Source organism: Scophthalmus maximus, chromosome 9 (genome assembly GCF_022379125.1).
Source record: "Scophthalmus maximus strain ysfricsl-2021 chromosome 9, ASM2237912v1, whole genome shotgun sequence".
Lineage (NCBI taxonomy): Eukaryota > Metazoa > Chordata > Actinopteri > Pleuronectiformes > Scophthalmidae > Scophthalmus > Scophthalmus maximus.
Window position 1 is genome coordinate 16,470,001 of NC_061523.1, and position 20,459 is coordinate 16,490,459.

Consider the following 20,459-nt stretch of genomic DNA (forward strand, 5'->3'; position numbering starts at 1 on the left):
TCAAGCGTGCTGAGCTAAATGAAGATCTAATAGACACAGTTTATCTTTTCCAAACAAGGCAGAACAAATTCCTGTGCGGTTACGAGGAAATTAACAAGGAAGTAAAAGTAGTTTCCAGAGAACTCCAGATGGATTGGATAATGACAGGTTATATATATGGGCTAATGGTGACCTATATATCTGTAGACCTCCATGCTGACCACTTTCAACCTCGACCACTGATTGACTCTGAATCAGATGCAAATATGGTCCATAATTGCTGCTTTAAGGCTGAGAAGTGCGGCACCTGCTTCATGTGTATCACGAGCAACAAACGTGAATATGAATGTTAATGTTAATGTGCTCTGGATGACATGTACAACCTTTTTCCTGTGAGACTTTGAGACTACAAGTTGCTACTTGTCAGTTGAGTACCACTTTTCTACTTTTCTCGGAGGGACAAAGAACCACAAGTATGCATAATAAGGAAGTAACATTGGTTATGTGCCACTCAGCGATTGAATCAAAAAAGTATTCCAGCAAAAGATGAAATCTGCACTTCCCATAGTGCAACTTGTGTGTAGATTCACAGGGATATACTCACTAGATAATTGTCCAACTACCATTACCTATTATACAACTGTTGATTTGTCCCTTTCTCAAACTACACATGATTCTGGGGACCTTATTATATCATCATTATATTATTGTTATTATTATTCATATTATTCATATTTTTATTATTATTATCAATAATAACAATAATAATATGTTATCATTATATTGTTATATTGTTATATTGTTGTAGCTGCAGGCTTACCAGGCTCAAATCCTAAAGCAGGGTCCACAGACTCTCTGAACCCTGGAGGCATTATCCAGCTGGGAAGCAGTTCTGGCTTGGAGCTGGAGGCCATGCTGGGTCCCATCTCCCCCCTGTCACTATGCAGCAGGTTGAGCAGGGATGTTCCGTATTGCTGTCCGGTAAGGCTCAACCCATCTGGGGACAGGGAGTATGAGATGGACGGCAAGCCTGGGCCCTCTCCTGCCCTGGCAGGGAGTGAGTGCCACGAGCCGGGGGGAGTTTCATCTGCGGGGCTAAACGTCAGGAGACGTCCTGCCACGGGAGGGGCCTGTGACTCTATGTAATGGTTGACAGCACTGTCCTGACAAGGGCTGCTGTCCTCTGCAGGGGACAGAGAAAAAGCCATGAACAATGACGATGACTGGAACCATATTGTCTTATTTGTAGCCAGCTAAGCCAACAGATTGTTAATTTCAGTGCGCTCACCAAGTTTAATTGTTTTACGGATTTTTTTTGACTTTGCGGCCGGAGCCTTGGCCTTGCAGACTTTGCTGAGAGCGCGGGTGAAATGAGCGTCCACCATACTGTTGATGTCGCCCTGGAAGTAAGTAAGGATGACACATCGAGAATGCTCCTCCACCTTCACAGCCCTCGGGCTTTCTGTTCTGTCCTCCATGGGTCAGTCGTGACTGAAAACAGAGACATGACTAGTTACTGCTGACGAGGCATGTCAAACTATTTTTTAGGTGGAGAATATTCCCTTTTCATAGTCAGGAAGCATTTCAAACTTATTGTTAAACTTAATGTCATGGTCAGCTGGCGGACAGTAAAATATGCAAACATTTTTACACAAACACTTCTCGTGGAGTGTAAAATATAACTTTTACTTTGGTAAATTTATGATACTATCTTACACTCACAGTAAAATGTACAATAAGCTTAGAAATATGAATATTTGCATTATATTACTTTGTAATATGTGGAGAATGAATAGTGACATCTGTAGATATTTTAACTTTTAACGTTTATGAGGGTTTGCACAGTTTGAAAAAAAAAATGTTTTGATGTCGGGGCATTACATAAACCTCTGTAATTGAAATCTCCACTTTCTGTATATGAAATAGTGATATGGTAACTTTATATAGCAGAGACTATTTTTTCACATAGCCTGGATGAACTTCTAATCTGACCCCTTAACAAAGAACCCCCAAAAATTTGCATAATTCATACACATTGTTGTTTTATAACTGGCTTCTCTTACCTGACCTGATGATTGACCGAAGAGGACCAGCGGGTGCGTCTTCGCATTGACCGGTGGATCAAAATAAATCTGAGCTGCAGCCAAGATCGTTGGGAAAGATGTCCGCTGGTTTTAATTTAAACATCAAAGTTGTGAATGAGATCGAAGGAAACCCACAAATGTTGCCTTTCTTTTCTCCCTCTACAGACAAAACATTTCGCTCACACATCCAAATGTACTTGATGTGTTCGACTGGCAGGGTGTGTGATGCTTCATGGACGCAGAAAGCTATGGGCAGAATGTCGTCGGGCAAGTTCCTCCAGAAACTGCGTGAGTTCTTATTAAAACATTCCACAGTCACATTGTCAAGTAATGGATAGTTTAACAGCGGCTTTGAAAGCATTTCTCAGTGAGATGTCTGCAGATGGATGAAGCTTGATTTTATATAGAATTAAAAAAAAAAATCTACGTCATGGATATGGACATATTAGAATATAAAGCAAAGCCTCTTGAGCTTCAGTTTAAAATAACCTGAACTTCCTCTGCTGCTCACGGCTGGTTGACTTATGGACTCTTGTTTCTCAGAGTAAACTTTGGCTTTTTTATACTCGCTGTAATGAAAAAAAAGATCATATGGGTATAGGTTTCACAAAAGTCTGGCTTTTTATTATCGAAAAACAATTCAACATTCAGTCTGATCTGAAATAAAGGCAGAAATAATAGTTTCAATTTGGTCAGTGTTCACATGTTATGTCTAACAAAAAAATTGTATTAGATGGCATTAGAACATATCCTCCAAGGAAACAGCTGTTGCAGAACTAAATTTTCTCCAGTTTCCCTTCAATCTTATTACAATTTTTACATAACATACACAAATAATTATTTTTCATGTTATTAGCTATTAAGTTGGGTTAGGGTTATAGGCCATAACAGAGATGGATCAGTTCATCCTTAAATGTCACTGCTTGTTGATTGAACAATGGACCTTGAGCTAATGCAGAAGTGCACATGCAGGGGCCCCTCACGCCCCCTGGTGGTGGTTATTTGGTGCTGAGCTTGCAGACGAGTCAGAGACCTTCCTGATGGTGGAGGAGGTGTTATCAGAAGTGACGTATTCAGAGTTAATAAGATGGTTCTTTTTGCAGCGGCCACCCACTGTGACAGAGCGGCTCCAGCCTGAACACAGAGGGCAACAAAAAAAAAAAAATCACACAAATGATCAACGACTTTTTAAAAATACTTCCTACCACCGTTTGGCCATTATGTTGCAACACTGCCCACAAGAAGTGCTTTGCTTTACACAAGGTACCTGAGTTATCACTGAGTCTGAAACGGCCGCAGCATAAATGGATCCTCCACTGTTTCCTCACGTTCTCCTTCATCAAACAGTGGAACAAAAAAACAAAGAACCCTGGGAAACAAGAGAAGAGATAAGAGACACAAACATCCATCATTTTAACTTTTCTTTTTTCGTATTCCACAAAATGATATAAACACTGTAAAGATTTTGTTACAGTTTTTTTTTTATTTCTCTCAACACTATTATTTCGCAGTGTCATATGTTAACTAAACCCTGAGAAACTCATCATTACAGTACACGCTTCTTTTTGAATTTAAGAAAAAACCACAGTTGTGAAATCTCTTTTAACAACGAGGCGATAGACTTGTAAATGCATGAAAATCATGTAAATGTCGACACACTCCTTTGTGACTAACAACCACGAGCTCATATTTACCCTGCACAGTGTTGAAGATGGTGAACAGGTACATCAGGACCACTCTGCCTGGCCCGAAGGAAAAGAAGCCCAATGACCACGTCAGACCTAAGAGGACGGTGAGACTGGCCACCGTCCTCAAATCATACAGAGAGCTGCCGCTGTTTGCCGAGGGCTTATTGGCCCTCATCTGTCTGATCTGAATCAGAACCACGACGAACACAGAGATGTTGCACAACAGGATCAGAAGAACAAACGCCACCACCGTCACGTAGAAGAAGACGTCATCCTGCAGCCAGCAGCTGGAGGGAGGAGGACAGTAAGTCGTATGTCGTTTATACTGGGATTTATAATGAATGACGTAGGCTATGTTTTATTTTTGTCCGCTTAATATTGTGTTCATGGATTTCCCTATATATCATTTTGTGCTTCGGCTTGTGTGCTCTGTAAAGCTCTGTGGGTGTAATGCGTGGACATTTCCTGTGCCTTGGGACATTTCTTATTTCATACATTTTATCAGGCACCCACAAGACCTAACCTCACAATTTGTATCACACAATTTAGACACGATGCTCCTAACATAGAGATTGCTCACTCTGATTTCAACAACAGCTCAGTTCTTACAATTGGTCGGCGGACTGAAGCGTGCTGGCTGCCTCCTTGGCCGCAGCGTTTCCGTAGGCATCTTTATCTATAGCCAGCACCAGGCTGACTATGACCAGAGGAAGGCCTGTGAAAACATACAAAAATATCACTCATATCTAACCATGAATTTAAAAAAAGAATGCTTTTTAAATATATTTACTTTTTGCTTTTTTTTAAAAATTCCCCTGAGCAACAGACACTTTGCCTTAATGCAAGTTAAATACACTCGATCATTTTACAGAGCTGATTGACCCAGAATCCTAAAGGTCAAGGATCATGTCTAACTCCACTGTTAATGCTTTAATTTACAGGCTGTGCAATTTTTTTCTAAGTTTCCTGAAAAGAACTATGCATTTGGTTCTGTGTGTGTTAAACAGAGACATTTCTTTCAGTTTTTTAGGTAAACTACGGGTCAATGAAATTCAAATTGATTTAGACTCTTGGCATTTCTATATGCCTTTCATTTCAAGAACAAGAACATTACTGTTTATCCTACAATTAATACTAAATTAAATTGATCTTTCCAGTTTTACTCATATAATTGTGCATTATTCTGATATCAAAGGTTTGCTCGACCCCAGCCAATCAAAATCCAGTCCTGAGCCCAATCTTCCAATCAACGCCAATGGACCCTATGGTCTTTACCTTCGGTAAGGTTTGCTTAACATTCTGTCTTACCCCATCCTACAATGCAGAACTTGAGGATGTAAGAAGGGACATAGATGTTGAAGACCTTGATCAGGGCGAGGTACATGTGGACGGCCTCCAGGCCCATCCAGGTGAAAGAGGCCAGCAGGAAGTAGTGCAGTGTTGCTGCGGTGGCGATGCACAAGCCATAGATGGAGAAGGATGAGAGCCAGGAGTCAAGAAGGAAGAACATGTTCAGCCCCAGCAGGGCGGCTGACAGGTTGATGAGGATCTTCGATGGGTAGTCCCGACGCAGCTTCCTGAAGTGTATGTGAGACAAACATTGAGACAAACTCAGGACGAGAAAGATGAAGGAAATCTTCAGTCTCTGAATCAGTGTCAGTGTATGCGACTTACTCAAAAGCGAGGTAGGTGAGGAGAGTGATGCCCAGGAAGATGGAGGATACCCCACAACCAAGAAATGAAATCACAGTCAGAATTTGACTGTCGGCCTCACTGATGGGGGCCCTGGACACACCCTGACACACAATATGCAAACAGGAGAAAAACTATTTTTAAAGCAAGCATTTTCTGGAGAAATCCATCATTTTGTTAATAGTAATACTCCATTTGATTTGTTTGCCTCTTAGTGGCGTCATATCCCCTTAGTGCATGCATCAGTGTTGTGATGGTCCACTTGCTAAAATTGACTTTTTATCCTGTTTTTAAGGTTCATTTTTACAATCATTTTTAACAATTTATGTCAACTGGATTGGGTATTTTGGGCATGGAAAGCATCAAAATGATCAGAGAACCAAAGATAAGCAAATGTTAGCAGGGACAGTGGAGACATTGTTCATACGTAGTATAACATTTCCAATGTCAGCCCTTGTATGTTCCATGGATTGATTTAAAAACAAACAAAAAAAGCTAACCAATAACTGACCAAGAGCACAGCGAAATGTGTGAGGTGATCACAGAGACAGCTGGTCTGATGAGAAGAGATGCTCCACGTTTCACAACCTTCGCTGTTCCAACCACCTTGCCCCCCTGACACGCACGCACACACACACACACACACACACATGCACACACACACACACACACACACACACACACACACACACATGCACACACACACACACACGCACGCACACACACACACACACACACACACGCACGCACGCACACACACACACACACACACACACACACACACACACACACACACACGCACACACACAGAGGGATTATTGGTTAATCTTTCTGGTTTCTAAAAAGAAAAGGCAGGGCAAACAAGGCAGAGTCACTTTGAATCATCTATATCCAACTAAACATATAAATAAATGTAAAATAAATAATGATAAACTCACTGTTCTTCCCGAAATCCCAAAACATACATTTGACCTCGTCTTCTGGCTGTAACAAGAAAAGAACATTGATTTTAGAGTCAAATGCAAAACCTTTCTCACTGATGAATTGAAAAGCAACTACAGTAATCTCTTACCTGTTTGAGTTTTTGATGGTTGAGGGTCACCACCACTCGCTCCTTCAGGTTGCTGACATGACAGTTATTGATACTGGCAGATACAATGTACGAGTTCAATGTCCACCCGCCCTGTGTCGCACTGTTTGTGTTTGGATCCTGGTGAAAATTTGAAAGTGGCGGTAGCATTTTTTTTTGCTAAGGTCATTGATCAATGAAATATGCTACAGAGAGAAAGCAGATTTGTTAAACTATTGATAATTTAATATAGAAATAGTCTGGGAAAGTTGTGGATACAATAAGATACAATAAGATCATTGTGAGCCAACATTTTATTGGAGGACAATTACCAGTCTCATATCTTTGTGATTAATATAAATTATACAGCAGCAACCACTTTACTTGGCTTTGCATGGAGATTGGAAACAAGGGGAAACAGCTAGACTGTTTCTGTCCAAAGGAAATCTTGTTTGTTGAATCAAATAAATCAAACAAAATACAATGTGTCAGACCAATTTCTTCATTTGTTACCTGGCAACCATTGCAAGTGGCCAACAGATGAAACAGGCCAAATGTATTGAGCTTTAGATGTGCTGGCATGAGGATTTTGTTCTTGGACAGAGCCATGCTAGCTTTTTCCACCTGCTTCCAGTCTTTATGCTAAGCTACGCTAACTGTCTCCTGGCTGCAGCTTCATTTATATCCCACAGATATGAGGATGGTATCAATCTTTCCATTCAACTTCAAAAAACTTCAGTTGTATTGCGACATTATGTGGCCTACATACAACGCAGCAGTTTCGTTAAAGAGAAAATAACACCAACAACAACAAACAAGAGGACAGATTGTTTGAACAGAGAAGTGAAATGAGAGTACCTGAAAAAGGTCATCCGTTCCATAGAACTGAAACTGAACACGAGTTGAATTCCTTGTGAAAAAGTCGTGGATGGCAGATGGCAGAGATATAGTTACGTCTTTGTCGGGAAGTGGGTCACTCACAAAGCTCTGGTTCAGGAAAATCTGAAAAACAGAAATAACAATACTGGGAGTAATACTGTGTTTGTGAATCACATGGCTACATGCTATTTACTTTTTAAATAGAATCTGTTTCTTCTGTCAATTTCTGGAAATTTAAAAACTGCTTTTTTCCCCCCTTCATTTGCTTTGTCAATGAAGCTCAATGAAATGAGCCATGACTGTGTTTCCTTCCTTCGTTCAGGGACATCGATGCAACAACAATTCAACAGGTTGACCTGGGTTTTCAGCCAAGAAACAAATCAAAAAGACATTTCTTTGCTGCAGCAAACATCTTACCTTTGCAGGTCACAAAAACAGCTCATTAGTCAAAGTTTGCTGACCCTCAGTACCCATTTATATCTCACCTTTGGAGCCAGGAGAGGAGAAACTGAGGACACGCCAAAGGTCAGACCTCTAAATCCGTCTGCATCTACGTTGATCATGGAAAGGGCCAGGCAGGGAGCTGTTAGACTCGCGGATTCACCTTGGAAATCCATGCGGTTCCCCATTCTGTCCGTCAGATTAAGGACACTTGACGGGGACAAAAAAAGGGAGAGCTTAACAGGAACATGTGACGGGGAAAAAAATCGTACATATGTGTTACAAATCTTTCGGCTCATTGATTGGCTATTCACTGAGATTCATCAGACGCCCTCCTGCCTCTCTACTTACGTGTTAGCCACTGGCGTGACGTCGGTTTTAGACAGCAGGATATCGGCAATGATTGTGACAATATCAGCACCAACAGCAGCTTTGACATCGCTGACGTCAACCACTTCCTTGAGCTTCTCCACCACTGAACCCAGCTCGGAAGAGGAGAGCTCGGAGGTGTTACCCAGCTGAACATTCACAAGCTCCTGGATTATGTCCACAACCTCGGCTGCATTACCTAAAGAATCCATAATGTCATTATTGCTCTTTGTTGTGTTATGCAATAAGGGCTTGTTTTAATGGTATTTAAACACCCCAACAGAGAGAAAAAAGAGAACGTCATTAGCTTTGGTTAATGCTTTGCCAGAAATTGCAATTATTTATTTTTAGCTCATGTTATAAAAACAATGGAGATTAGTGTATGTTCTGATGCTCTTACCAGCAGTGACTGTGACGTTGTCGAGGCCTGATATGGTCACAAGTTGTTTGCAGTTTGTCATATCAGGCTCGGCCCAGGTGGTCATGTCAGTTTCGATGTTCAACTTACTGAAAAGAGAGGCGAATCACAGTGGCAGATGTTTCTGAATGGTTGGGTTCGGGTTGAATTAGGCCAAATTTGTCGGACAAAGTAAATTCTATCTCGAGCTTGCTAAATCAGCTATTGCCAGTTTCCATTGAATTGTGTCTCAAAGTATAATGATTATGATAGTAACTACCTGCCCACTGTGGATTAGTGTCTAATTAAACTACAATCTAGTTTTCCACTAAGAAACCACAAATCTGATTACCTGTATTACTCATTCATTGGTCCTGGAGTGATATTTGAGTCACTATTGGCAGAGATGATGTGAGGAAGGTTGAAGTCAAACTAATAATTCACATAAAGGAAATTGATTTCTGCCTGAGCAGGAGGCTGGCAGGGATCCATGAGCATTGTGTTTGCAGGGTAAGAGCTTGTGTGCAGAGTGGACATTGTAATTGAGGGGAAAATATCTTGTCTTCCTGAGCTGTCTCTATGGAAACAGGATCTGTACAACTAAAGACCACAGGACAGTGGATTTCGCCCCATATTTCATCACTAGGATGAATATGAGATCAGATTACTCAGTTTCATGGTAGTGAGAATAAACCTCGAACATCATCACACCTTGTTTCAATTATAAACCGAGATATGCTTCAATATTAACTCAAAGATCTTATGTAACACTCTGCTTCATAAGGTCAAACAATAAAACATTAAATATAAGATAAGCTCTGCTAATAAACGATTTTTGTGTTTAGGTCATAATTCATGTGACAATGTAATTGACCAGAGACAGCGAAATGTCTCTGGTCAATTACTAAATCTACTGAGTGAAAGAAAATTGGTGATGTCTTACCAAAGCCTGTAAGCTTTTTCTGATTTCGGTTTTTGGCATCCCATCTCTTGGTTGACTTGTGGAAATGCTTCAGGCCAAATATATGGTCCATAGACTGTTGAAGTGGTTTCTTCTAAACAGTTTTTTGGCACTGAAAAGTATACATACACATATATTTACTTTATATTGTCACATCTTTGTCCATACCTAAAGTTTTTGTTTCTTTTATTTATAATCCATCTTACAAATCTGCTTGATCGCCACATCCAAGGCTTCAATAACAACAGAGCCATTTTCATACTTTGAGGTCAATGCAGTTCTAATGGAAGTTATAATTTCTGCAACACAGTTCATGTTGTATTCCTGAACATGGAAAGTGCAGTAATATCTGTTGACGAAACACACAATTAGTGGAAACAACAACAATGGTTTGAACCAAATTGCTTGAATTAAATCAGTTCTGAATGAAATACATATGAAGCTTTATGCAGCATAACAAAACAGGCCGGGCCGGTAGCTTATAGTATGATTATTATTTTTCAGTCACCTACTGTTTCTGTTGGTCAGAGGATGTCTAATAGAAAAGAAGCCAGAGAGATGATGGATTGTAAATATCAGTTGTTACAGAAATATTATTGCAGGGATATTAAAAACTGCAAAAATGATTAACACTTATATTGTTTTCATGTATAGATCTTGCGACTAAACTGCAAAGACATACTCACAGTCAGTCTATTATGTTGGACCATGCTGTTCTCCTTTATGATGAGATTCAGCACAAGCATGGTGTCATTCACCTCCAGAGTTTCTTTCACCTAATGCCAGAGGACAACAATTAAGTGTACAGAATGTTTTAGTAATAATTCTTCTCAAGTGCAATAGTGAGAGTCACTGTCTCTTACCCATTTCGTAATCATATCTTTTGGGTTTGTCGGGCTGACACTCATCTGTAAGGTCGTATTAACTCTAAAGAATTTATCCGGTCCAACTGAAGGGATGAAAAGACAGATGACTGGTGTGTGTTTGGTTGTCACAGGTGTCTGTGGTCAGTGATGTTGACAAAGGTGTGATGATCACTTTCTGAGACAGAACTTTACTAGATATGATTATGGTTGTTTTGGTTATGTGATTTAAGTTTAATTTTATTGTATGTGTAATAAGCAGCGCTAAATCGGATCTATGTCTAGATCCACAGAACAGCTTATCACTTAGAATCAACCAATCAATCAATCAATCAATCAGCGTTTTTTTGTGTAGCCCAACAAAAACTATTACTATCATAACAAAAGCTTAGCGCTCAGAAAAATCAATCAATCAATCAATCAGCCAACCAACCAATCAATCAATCAATCAATCAGGTTTTTATCAAAAATTATATTTAAAATAATTTAACAAAAATTATCACCATCATGAAAATCTTGGTGATTTGTCCCAATCAATCAGTCAATCAATGAATTAATCAGATTTAATTTGTAAAGCACAACAACAATTGCCATCATAAAAAAGCTTAGTGCTTCGTCACAATCAATCAATCAATCAATCAATCAGATTGTATTTGTCTAGCAAAGTAAAAACGAACTAATGCTATGATAATACAAATTCAGAAGAGCAAAATAAGACAACGAAAGTGAAAAGAAAAGTTAAAAATGATAATAAAAGACTAAAAGGGAGAAGATGCATTGAAGTGGGTAAAACCTCGTATTGTTGCTGTTTAAATGGCTTCGGTTTCCTTATTGTGTTTTGTTGTTTAGTGTTTTAATGGTGATCTTCTGCAGTGAATCAAAAAATGTCAGTGAAGATCTGAAGTGAAGAAGAAACAGGAAGACGCTGAGCAATTCCCCAGAGTTGCTCTGTGAACTGACCGATATGATCTAAAGGATTTCCTGTCGTTGACGTGTTAGCAGGGCGAGCCGGCATACTCTGAGTCTGACCTGTTTCTGAGAAACAAATGAAGAAAATTACTTCTATCATCATAAGATAAGATAAGATATTCCTTTATTCGTCCCACAACGGGGAAATTATTTTTTAAAAACATCATGTATGTACAAAATATAACAACATGTAAAAATATAAATAACATGTACAGAGCAGTAGCAATAGTTGCACATGGGGAATAAATATGAATATTGAACAGCTGGTTATTGCATCGTTAGTTATTTCACAGTGGTTGAGTCCAGTGTGTGTGTGTGATGATGAAGCACCAGTGCTGCTCACTAACATGTTGCCCTCCTTCTGTCATGCTCACCTGATGGAGTCACACCAGTACTGACAGTGGTTGATGGTTTTGTCATCAGATGGAATGACTCTGAAAGAAACAAATTCAATTGTGAAACTAGATAAAAGAAAAAAAATGTCACTAATTTTGTGTCATCTATTAGGTATTTTTTTTAGAAACTTAGAGATGTGCTCTCTGGCTTTGATGCACTCATTATTTCCATTCATACAGCCGAGCAACGTTGAATTCAGCCACTTTACGACCGCAGTGAAAATGAACAAGTACAATGACGTATGAAATAGGCTACGCAGCAGTGTCAACTTCACGTGGCATGAGCACAAAGACAAAAATAAAAGTTCGTACAAATTTGTGTTTTGTTAATTTTGACTGGCCCCAGTGAAACAGTGTTCGTGAGAGGAGTGACATGTGTTGCACACGTACCCACAGGATGTATGCTGATGCTCTCGGGGTCAGCTGTCAGATTGAGGAAGTTGTGAGAGAAGGGCAAACTCAGCAGTGCAGTAATATCCGCCTGGATCACTTCTACGTTGGCGGCGGGATCCACGTTCACATGGACTTCACAGCTGAAACTGTGTGTAGGACATGAGTTGCATCCACATGGGACTGGACAATATGTGGTTTCGTCCTCTTGGGCCGTGCAGCCCTCGTGTTGACGGCAATAATCATAAAATTTGCTCCAGCTCAAAAAGGATTTGCAGGTGTTGAATTAAGCTTACCACTTGTCACAGGCGTCTGATAATGCTCTTGATCCCTGGCAACACGAATATTTTCATTAAAAGGGTTTTATGATTTTACTTAACTCAATTACAACAAAAATGACATGATCGCAAGCCTTTCATCTGTCCTCTAATCAGCTAGTATTCGAGGATATTGCTGCTTCTTGATTAGACTGTACCTGAGGCTGTCGCACATGCAGAGCTGCAGAATTATTAACGACAGGGCAGCTCTGGCTGTATGGGAACACAGATAACAGTCAATACAGGATCGCACTCATGTTCAGAGTATAGACTCTACATTTAGCTTTGTAATGCACCAATCACCCCTGAGTTACACTGACTTACTTACTTTTAATATTTTATATTTTATGTTTTCAACACATGACTTTTACTTTGGATTGAGTACTGAGTGTTTTTGTATTGCATCATTGCTACGTTTACACTGCCGGCTGAGAGGAGTGTTTTGCTAATAAAAAAAAGTTGCGTTACCTTGGGGATGACACGGCGATGTCATGGACAGAAATGCTCTGAGGGAAAATGCTCTCCAGCTGATAAGAGGTGACAACAAGAGGTCGATTATTTTGAAGGGCAAATCGGACTGTTTGTTCATAGTCACTTGCTTCCAAATCTCAGTGGCATAATCAGCTAATTCTTCATACCCAGCGTCTTGTGACTCCCTCCGGTGGGACGACACAATTTCCCGGCTCTGTCGAGTGAACTATGACTGTCGTCATTTTGATTTTGTAGTGTGACCATGCTATAAAAAAAAAAACAATAACGAAAGAAAGTGACTCATTTGAAATATGGAAAACTTCCAAAGAACAATGTCTGTCCTATCCAGAGGGTTTTTGAATCAGTACTTGCTAAATTCATGCAGGAATGGGTGGTTTACGTATGTCTCACCTTCCAAATGATTGAGTAATTAATTTCTGAGTCAAGCGACCATGGAATGCAATAGCGAGGGATCACTGACTGTATTTACCGCAGTGAATGCTCTTGTCAGGCACAGGAGGGCAGCTGTACTTCCACTGCCGCAGGTCCCAGCTCACCACATCTCCATCTGCACAGCTCTGCCTCCTCAGCTCCGCAGCACTCCATTCTCTGGACCATATCCTGAACAGACCAATCTCACCCAGCAGGTTATTCCCGGTCTCTGCCAGCACATCGCCCTCATTGTTTACGTAATGAGAAGCCCCCAAAGTGAGCGTGCCGTTTCCGGCCAGTTGATGGGGTAGGATGCGATTCACAGGGGCCTCGCTCACACTGGTTCCATTAATGTAGGTCCTCAGCCTCCGAGCGCTGGCCGACCAGGTGAGACAGACAGAGTACCACTCATTCACTTTCAGTTCCCATTCCAGGGGCTGTCTCTCGCCAAACAGCCATACTGTCAGCTGTGAACTTGTGCCCCCAAGTCCCAACTCTATCCTCTGACCTCCTGGCGCCTTGTAGACAAAACCTGTCCACTCCGTCGCAATGTTGCGGCGTAAGAGCAAGCACGCGCTCAGCTCCTGGAGGGCGGGTACCACGGCACCTGGTTGTAGCTGCCACATGCACGGGCGGCCACTGAATCGCACTTTCTTACCCCACAGGCTGCCGCCAGCAGAGGCTGCTGAGATGACACGTGCGTAGGAAAGACACAGACAGATGAAGTCTTAAACTACAGTTTGTTTTTTTAAACACCTCGATGTTTAAAAGTCAAACTGAAAAGCTCTCATTTCAAACTCAATTAAGATGTCGAGCTTTTAATACCACAATAAAAAAGACAGTTGAAGAACTGAAGACAATAAAAGTGTTTGAATTCACTCCGTGTAACACTACCCAGCTCTTCAAAAACCATGTAATTGTTCAGAAATCTTACTTGAACCCAGAAGACACACTGAGAGTTGCATACACAGGCAGACGGTCAGAGGAGATAGGTAGTCCATGACAGCAAAGAAACTAAAATCAAAACGCAGGGGTTTCAGTGTCGGTCAAGTAGCAATCTGCGGAAAAGTGACAATGATCAAACAGATATTTCCATTGTAATTCACTATGAAGAAATAACACAGTGATTAGCTTATATCTGTGAGGCCAAATGAATATCTGAGACTCACCATGTTCATCTCCCTGTAATGTCAAATCCAGCTCTTGGGCTGTTTTCGAGGAAATCAAGAAATCAATATCAGTTCATGAGAAGCTGTCTGAGCCACGGGTCTGCTGACTGGTGTCACCTTATTTCTCCATAAGAAGACCTCCACGCCCTCTCCCTTTAGCCTCCTGAGTTACTCATTAATCACTGGCAATAAACACAACTCACGAGAGCGATAACACTGAAAGCATGACTCTGGGAAACCATCGGAAAAAAGTGAATCTCAAAATTCTCCCGCTGGCCCACGTGAGTGCTTTGTGCTCACGTTGAGCGCACCTGGTTATTAGTGCTGGAGGTTCAGTGGCTCAGTGAGAGTTTTAATGTGCAATGGTTCAATTATCCCAGCAAGTTCCATCGGGTGTTGAGAAATACTGTGAAGTGGTACACACCCTTGTTTGTGTAGATGTGGATGACACAGATTTAACACTACATAACATTCTTCATATTTATGGGTTGTTATCGGCAGCTTCCTCTTTTATATTCCTTCCACGTGGAAATGATTAATTATTTTAATTAACATTCATGGTGCAAATGTGATCGATCACATAGACACATCATCTGGACGGCTCACGGCTAAAATATTATATGTTCTTGGGTTTGTGTGAGCGCACTCAATTTCTGCAGACAGATTCATTTTCTTCCACAACTCTTGTGCTTTTCCTCAGTTGGAAAGCACTCAAACAGATCTTATTGACTTTCCTGTGTAGTGTGCAGTGCGACGACCATGTCTGTCTCAGCTGTATATACCTGGCAGTATAAGGTTAGTCCACAGGCACAGCCTTTCCTTAAGCCTAAACAATTTAGTCAATGTATGTCAATATCTACGCCTTTTTTTATGCTCGCAATATCCTGTCAGGGCCGTGAAATGGCTGAGCAAGGAGAGACAGGATGTTTTCTGTAAGTTTTATGGCTCCATGCTACCACAAAGTGGTCAAACACTATATTGTAACTGTATAATTATGTCTGACTCCGTTTGGCAGCTGTTTTATGATCCAGCTTCAGCTTGTCTCTCCTCAGTCAGTAAGAGGACTAAATAATAGTGGTAATAGTATCAACTAAACGCACGCACGCACGCACGCACGCACACACACACACACACACACACACACACACAAGGTGTCTTTTGTTGGAAACCGCTAACAAGAGTCTTATTCATACATTTTAATTCCCTTCCCTCCTCCTCAGGGGTAATGTAAGAAGACCAGGTGTGACGCGAGGTGCCCAGGTAGGGGGACCTCTTGTATTCACTGGTCCGTTGATGGGTGTGTGGTTGGGAACCTCGCATGCGTCACGCGTGACGCAAGGTGAGGGAGATTCCCAACGATCTTTCCCACTTCTGCACACCTCTCGAGGGGAGGTAAGCCACTCCGCTGCTGGTGGAAGCTGCACATTTGAGCGATGCACTGCTTGTATGGATGTGAACAGTGTGACAACAAAGTGATAAGTCCTTAGAGAAGGACCATGGACAATTCGCCACTGGAAGCTTGTCTCTATGCTGCTCTGCTTATGGTAAGACTGACCTTCAAGCAGTTTCCCTGTAAAATGTGTGTGCAGTCTATATAATATAATAAATTAGCTGGTGGATAAAATCTGTTTATTGTTTTAGGCCTTTAGGTCTCACTGTATTTAAAAAAAATGAGTAATGCAAAGTTAATCTGCCATTGGTGTAAGATTTTTCCAACCTGATTTCAATGCATGTGACTTTGTAATATTCCCTTTTTAAACTAAACAACTTTTACTTTTGATATTTCAAGTCAAATATCAAGAACAAGTAATTTTTGTGTGAAGTATTTTCCCACTGATCATTTTAAATGTGTATTCCCTCAGGTTCAGTGTGTGCAGGTGCAATGTGAGCAGAGCTGTGATCAGACAGAGTTCTTGCACCCTAATGGCACATGTGTTGTCTGCCCTGCATGTGGGCCTGGAGAGCAGCTCCCAGAGGTAACACATGACACAACACCGTGGTTGCAACACTAAGCTGTTTCCCTTTTCACGTTCACTTTCTGAGTCTCCCACTGTGCATCCTTCTCAGGACTGTGGGTTTGGAGATGGTGGTGAGGGAGTCTGTGTGCCGTGTGCAGAGGGGACGTTCAGCTCTGATAAAGATGTGGCTCCCTGCAGAAGATGCACCAGGTGCAATCTGCTGAACCGCCTGGAGAGGACAGGATGCTCACCCACCAGCGATGCCCTGTGCGGGCAGTGCCTCCCTGGGTGAGACACACCCCACAGTGGCAGCATCCATCACCTGATAAGTGCAAGCACATGTTTTTAAGTGTTAACTGTACAATTGTGGTTTTGTGTGCAGGTATTATGAACTCAGGAGCATGACTGGGGAAGTGGAGCTGTCCTGTGTGTCGTGTTACAGCCATGACACAGTCCATAAAGAGTGTTTGCTTTTCAAAGGTCAGGGTTCTAAAGCAGGTGAGATCCAGAGATAAAGCCTGAACTGGAGGACAGTACAATTGTTAATAAAGTTGTGTGAGTAGTTTTATTGACCAGTGATTTTCAAGATGTGTTGTCGAGGAAAAGTTAGGATTATCAAGTATAATTCTCTGACAGAGAGTGACGTCACTGTGCCCGGGGGAAATTACAAAGAGCCTGAAGAGAAGAGTGAGTATCCCTGTGGATTTTTATGAAAAACTTTTATTTTTTTCTACTTTCTTGTTCTCAGTTTAATGTGGCAGATTTCTTGTTTAATCAAGGAGTAAACAAAGAAGACATTCCTGTGGTTCTGATTGGTTCCGCAACAGCGTCCTCAATTTTCCTCATTGCTCTGCTGCTCTGGGCTTTTCTACTGACTGCGGAGAGATTCAGTGAGTGATTAGACACATACTGTGATGTGTGACGTTTCTGCTGCTTCTTCCCATCTGACTGTTGTTTGTCTTGGCTAAATGTGGATCATAAACAATATTCAGAGCAGGTTCCGGAGTATTGCCCCGGGCCTGAGGGACTGTTGTCTGCAGCAGATCTTCAGTGCACAACTTTATCCAGTCACACGGAGAGAAAGGCCGAACAAACCGAGACCCCTTCACACACAGCGGAAGATTCCTCAAGGTGCTCTCTAAATGACTAGTCATTTAGTTTGTTTTAACCTCCATCAGTCCTTAAATTCTTACATAAAGTTAACTGCATCTCCTCCCAGAGGCCTAATCTCACTGCGGCATGAGAATGAGATGCATCCTACTTCTATTGTGATTAATCTCACCACCAACATCAAGCCCTCCAGTCAGGAGAAAGACGACATCACACGGGAGGAACGGCAAAGCAGCCGCTGCGGCACAGAAGAGGTAGTGGTCAAACATATGTTTTGTTAGAAATCACGGAGGCATAAATGTACAGTACCGTACATGCTACTTTCATTATAATTCACCTCTACTGTAAATAAACTGTTGTTGATTCTGCTCGAGAAAAACAAGTTTGACATATTCATGCTCAGTGTGGTCTGCACACAAAAGAAAAAAGTTTTTCGGTTTTATTTGTTGAGGAACTGGAATGAACTGAATTCCATTTGTGGTAACCAAAGCAGAGGCAATGTGCCAAATAATCCACAGACCTCACTGTCAAAGAAAGAAAGAAAGAAAGAATGAGGCATCTTGAACCGCACAATGTTTGCGCAAAGGACAAACACAATATAATAACAAGCTGGTGCTATTTATCAATAGGACACTGCTAATATAAGACTTTGAGAGGCATTTGTTATGTGCCAATGCCTTGTATAAATTTACAATTCTGCCTTCATACCAGATTAATTGATTGATCCTTATGAGAGTCAGAAGTTAAACCTAAAATGTAATGTCAATTTATAATAATATATAACAAAAACGTCACAAAAGCTGTCAGTGGAAGAGATTGGATCCTTCCTAACAAATTATGTAAGTGATAGACATTAACAATATACACAATTACAAATTGACATATTAGTCTATTTAAATGACAACACCCATTGTTTATTCCTTAATTAAGGTAATGATAATATCAGAATCAGTTGAAACGTTGTCTCACCTCTGCATCTTGCTTCTTTTCTCTGTCAATAACAGATGGAGCAAAAACTGCAGACAATTTGGGAGATGGCTCAAGGTTTGTATGTTTTTTTCAAGACATTTAATAATATGTGTAAGACACACATGCTGTGTAATTGAAATTTTTTATTTATTTTTATAATGCAAGAATTTGGCCTGGGAGGCTCCAAGCAGGAAATCTAGAAATAGGAATCATTTCTTCGGTTCATGCTGGTGATTGTACTCATACTCTGCCTCTGTCCAGGTCACGGTGTGGAGATGCTCGACTATGACTCAGTCCAGGACTTGTCCCTGCTTCTTGACTCTGCTCACGACAGGGACGTGTTGAGTAGACTGGGGCGGTCTCTGGGTGTCCCGCCTCAGGTCATCGCTCATCTCCAAGGCTTCCAGGACCTCTTTCAATACCTGCGCACCTCCACCTACACACTGCTGCCCCAGCTGGCCCAGGCTGCCGCCCTTCTCCCTAATCCTGAAGTTGTTGCTAGGATACACAGAGCCGTGGTGAACAATTGACCACTCAGACCCTGAGGATGTGTTACCATGACTCCAACTGTATAGTATTTCTGACCCACATTTTGTGATGACTCAGTTACCAGTCGGATCACCCACTATACGGAATCTCCTTGCTGAGCCGTAATGACATTCTTTGTAACTGAAATTAATTGATTTTGAGTGATATGTGATTTCTACTGTCGAGATAATGAGCATGAAAGTAACATTCAAAATGACTCCCAACACTTTTGTGCCCATTTTGTTTGCTTTTCAAATCCGAATAAAACAATACTGTTAATAGATGTCATGTGCAGAAGTGGAACAGTGAGAAGAAGTCATTATTTGTGCTTTTTATGTTTAATATTGCAACATCCAGGTCACTGCAACTGAACCTTAACATGCGGTGTTGGTTCCTGTTTACTGTGTAAAATAGATGAGAGGCCCTCTGGCTCAAGCATGTGAGACAGACCAGGACAGAGGAAGCAGTGTTCAAAGCGAGAGAAGGAACATAGAGCCCTGAGAAAATGTGTTATTCTCTCACTGGGAGACGTTTGCCAACTGACCATTTTCCTTAATCTCCAGCTCTGCAGATTCTTCGTCACGTTAAATCAGGTAAGGTTTCGATTTCCTTCTTTGCGTTGCCTACTTTTCAAAACCACCTCACAAGAAAATGCTAAACAAATTCTCAGTAAAGTTTTTTATCTTATGTAAGATCTATTTTACCTCTACTCTAAAAAAAATTACTCTGACTTTCAAGAAGCCAATTTTTTTTTTGAATTGTTAAGATCAAGGTACTCCTTATTTAATTGAACATTCATGTTATATGAAATTATCTTACGTGTTTTCTTAACTGGCTCCGAAATTTTAATTGTTGGTGTTGTCGTTAGCTCTTATGGATAAACTTTCCCTTTTTTTCCCCAACATGCATTAACTGGCTCATGAACGCTAGGGGGCGCTTTTGGCCGACATAGTAAAATGTGTCCTGTATTTATCTAGCACCTCCTGTAGATCGTGTATTAGAAAGATGAACCACTACTCAGTAATATTTGGCACATTTGCACAATTTTATCCTACAATATGGTTCTGTTTTTATTGATTAATCATTTTTAAACTTGAGCAGTTTACTTTTCCACTACGTTTTAATTTCTATTTCACTACAATTCAAAGCCAAATACTATTCTCTTTAGTCCACAACCGCAGAGAAATTCAGTATATAGTTCTGCACAATCATAGGATTTTTTTTTACATTTGGTATATTTCAAGTCGAATACTTTTGTACTTTTGCTTAAGTGAGATTTCTCTAATGTGGTATTGCAATTTTTACCCAAGTACAGTCTCTGCTGTGAAA

At 40.9% G+C, this 20,459-nt stretch overlaps 3 protein-coding genes and 2 long non-coding RNA genes across 9 annotated transcripts in view; 3 read left to right on the forward strand and 2 right to left on the reverse strand.

Moving 5' to 3' along the window:
• vgll1 (vestigial like family member 1) overlaps positions 1-2,290 on the reverse strand; it is a 2,963-nt gene extending 673 nt beyond the window's left edge. The window contains exons 1-3 of the mRNA XM_035650440.2: positions 2,043-2,290; positions 1,268-1,470; positions 800-1,162 (exon numbers count right to left, since the gene is read on the reverse strand). Of these exons, the coding sequence (XP_035506333.2) occupies positions 800-1,162; positions 1,268-1,457 (553 nt within the window). The 5' untranslated portion in view covers positions 1,458-1,470; positions 2,043-2,290. The remainder of the gene's footprint in view (positions 1-799; positions 1,163-1,267; positions 1,471-2,042) is intronic.
• Positions 1,158-3,906, forward strand: LOC118319800. Its single transcript, XR_004796099.2, has 3 exons — positions 1,158-1,385; positions 2,229-2,351; positions 3,767-3,906. It is a non-coding gene; the product is annotated as an uncharacterized LOC118319800 (long non-coding RNA).
• On the reverse strand, positions 2,662-14,703 carry adgrg4a (adhesion G protein-coupled receptor G4a). 5 transcript variants are annotated; one of them, XM_035650437.2, is made up of 28 exons: positions 14,566-14,703; positions 14,331-14,454; positions 13,455-14,078; positions 13,132-13,229; positions 12,962-13,020; positions 12,652-12,706; positions 12,473-12,507; positions 12,177-12,325; positions 11,766-11,825; positions 11,383-11,457; positions 10,423-10,508; positions 10,246-10,335; positions 10,072-10,094; positions 9,766-9,908; positions 9,542-9,671; positions 8,602-8,708; positions 8,184-8,400; positions 7,877-8,042; positions 7,371-7,514; positions 6,516-6,653; positions 6,382-6,427; positions 5,955-6,058; positions 5,426-5,547; positions 5,060-5,328; positions 4,361-4,466; positions 3,758-4,038; positions 3,331-3,432; positions 2,662-3,197 (listed from the first exon to the last, which is right to left on the reverse strand). In XM_035650437.2, the coding sequence occupies exons 2-28, from the start codon at positions 14,395-14,397 to the stop codon at positions 3,043-3,045; spliced, it is 3,651 nt and encodes a 1,216-aa protein (XP_035506330.2). In that variant the 5' UTR covers positions 14,398-14,454; positions 14,566-14,703; the 3' UTR covers positions 2,662-3,042. The 5 variants fall into 5 exon arrangements, with proteins under 5 accessions (XP_035506330.2, XP_035506332.2, XP_035506328.2 ...); XM_035650439.2 differs by having other exon boundaries at positions 11,452-11,457; positions 13,455-14,081; XM_035650435.2 differs by having other exon boundaries at positions 13,455-14,081.
• LOC118319801 lies at positions 3,916-7,910 on the forward strand. Its single transcript, XR_004796100.1, has 3 exons — positions 3,916-4,055; positions 4,947-5,031; positions 7,714-7,910. It is a non-coding gene; the product is annotated as an uncharacterized LOC118319801 (long non-coding RNA).
• A 1,358-nt stretch (positions 14,704-16,061) lies between the features above and the next one.
• On the forward strand, positions 16,062-19,820 carry LOC118320002. Its single transcript, XM_047334609.1, has 8 exons — positions 16,062-16,109; positions 16,428-16,541; positions 16,633-16,811; positions 16,906-17,021; positions 17,303-17,417; positions 17,674-17,887; positions 18,638-18,677; positions 18,864-19,820. The coding sequence occupies exons 1-8, from the start codon at positions 16,062-16,064 to the stop codon at positions 19,130-19,132; spliced, it is 1,095 nt and encodes a 364-aa protein (XP_047190565.1). The 3' UTR covers positions 19,133-19,820.
• The last annotated feature ends 639 nt before the right edge of the window (positions 19,821-20,459 follow it).

Excerpts from the sequence above, each read along its gene's own strand:
- adgrg4a (XM_035650435.2), bottom strand. The coding sequence starts at position 14,397 with ATGGACTACCTATCTCCTCTGACCGTCTGCCTGTGTATGCAACTCTCA. Across the intron at positions 13,021-13,131 it reads AGGGAGTCACAAGACGCTGG|CTGGAGAGCATTTTCCCTCA; the intron begins GTATGAAGAATT and ends ACCTCTTATCAG. Across the intron at positions 11,458-11,765 it reads TACTGGTGTGACTCCATCAG|AAACAGGTCAGACTCAGAGT; the intron begins GTGAGCATGACA and ends TTTGTTTCTCAG.
- LOC118320002 (XM_047334609.1), top strand. The coding sequence starts at position 16,062 with ATGGACAATTCGCCACTGGAAGCTTGTCTCTATGCTGCTCTGCTTATG. Across the intron at positions 16,812-16,905 it reads TGCGGGCAGTGCCTCCCTGG|GTATTATGAACTCAGGAGCA; the intron begins GTGAGACACACC and ends TTTTGTGTGCAG. Across the intron at positions 17,418-17,673 it reads ACTGCGGAGAGATTCAGTGA|TCATTTAGTTTGTTTTAACC; the intron begins GTGATTAGACAC and ends CTAAATGACTAG.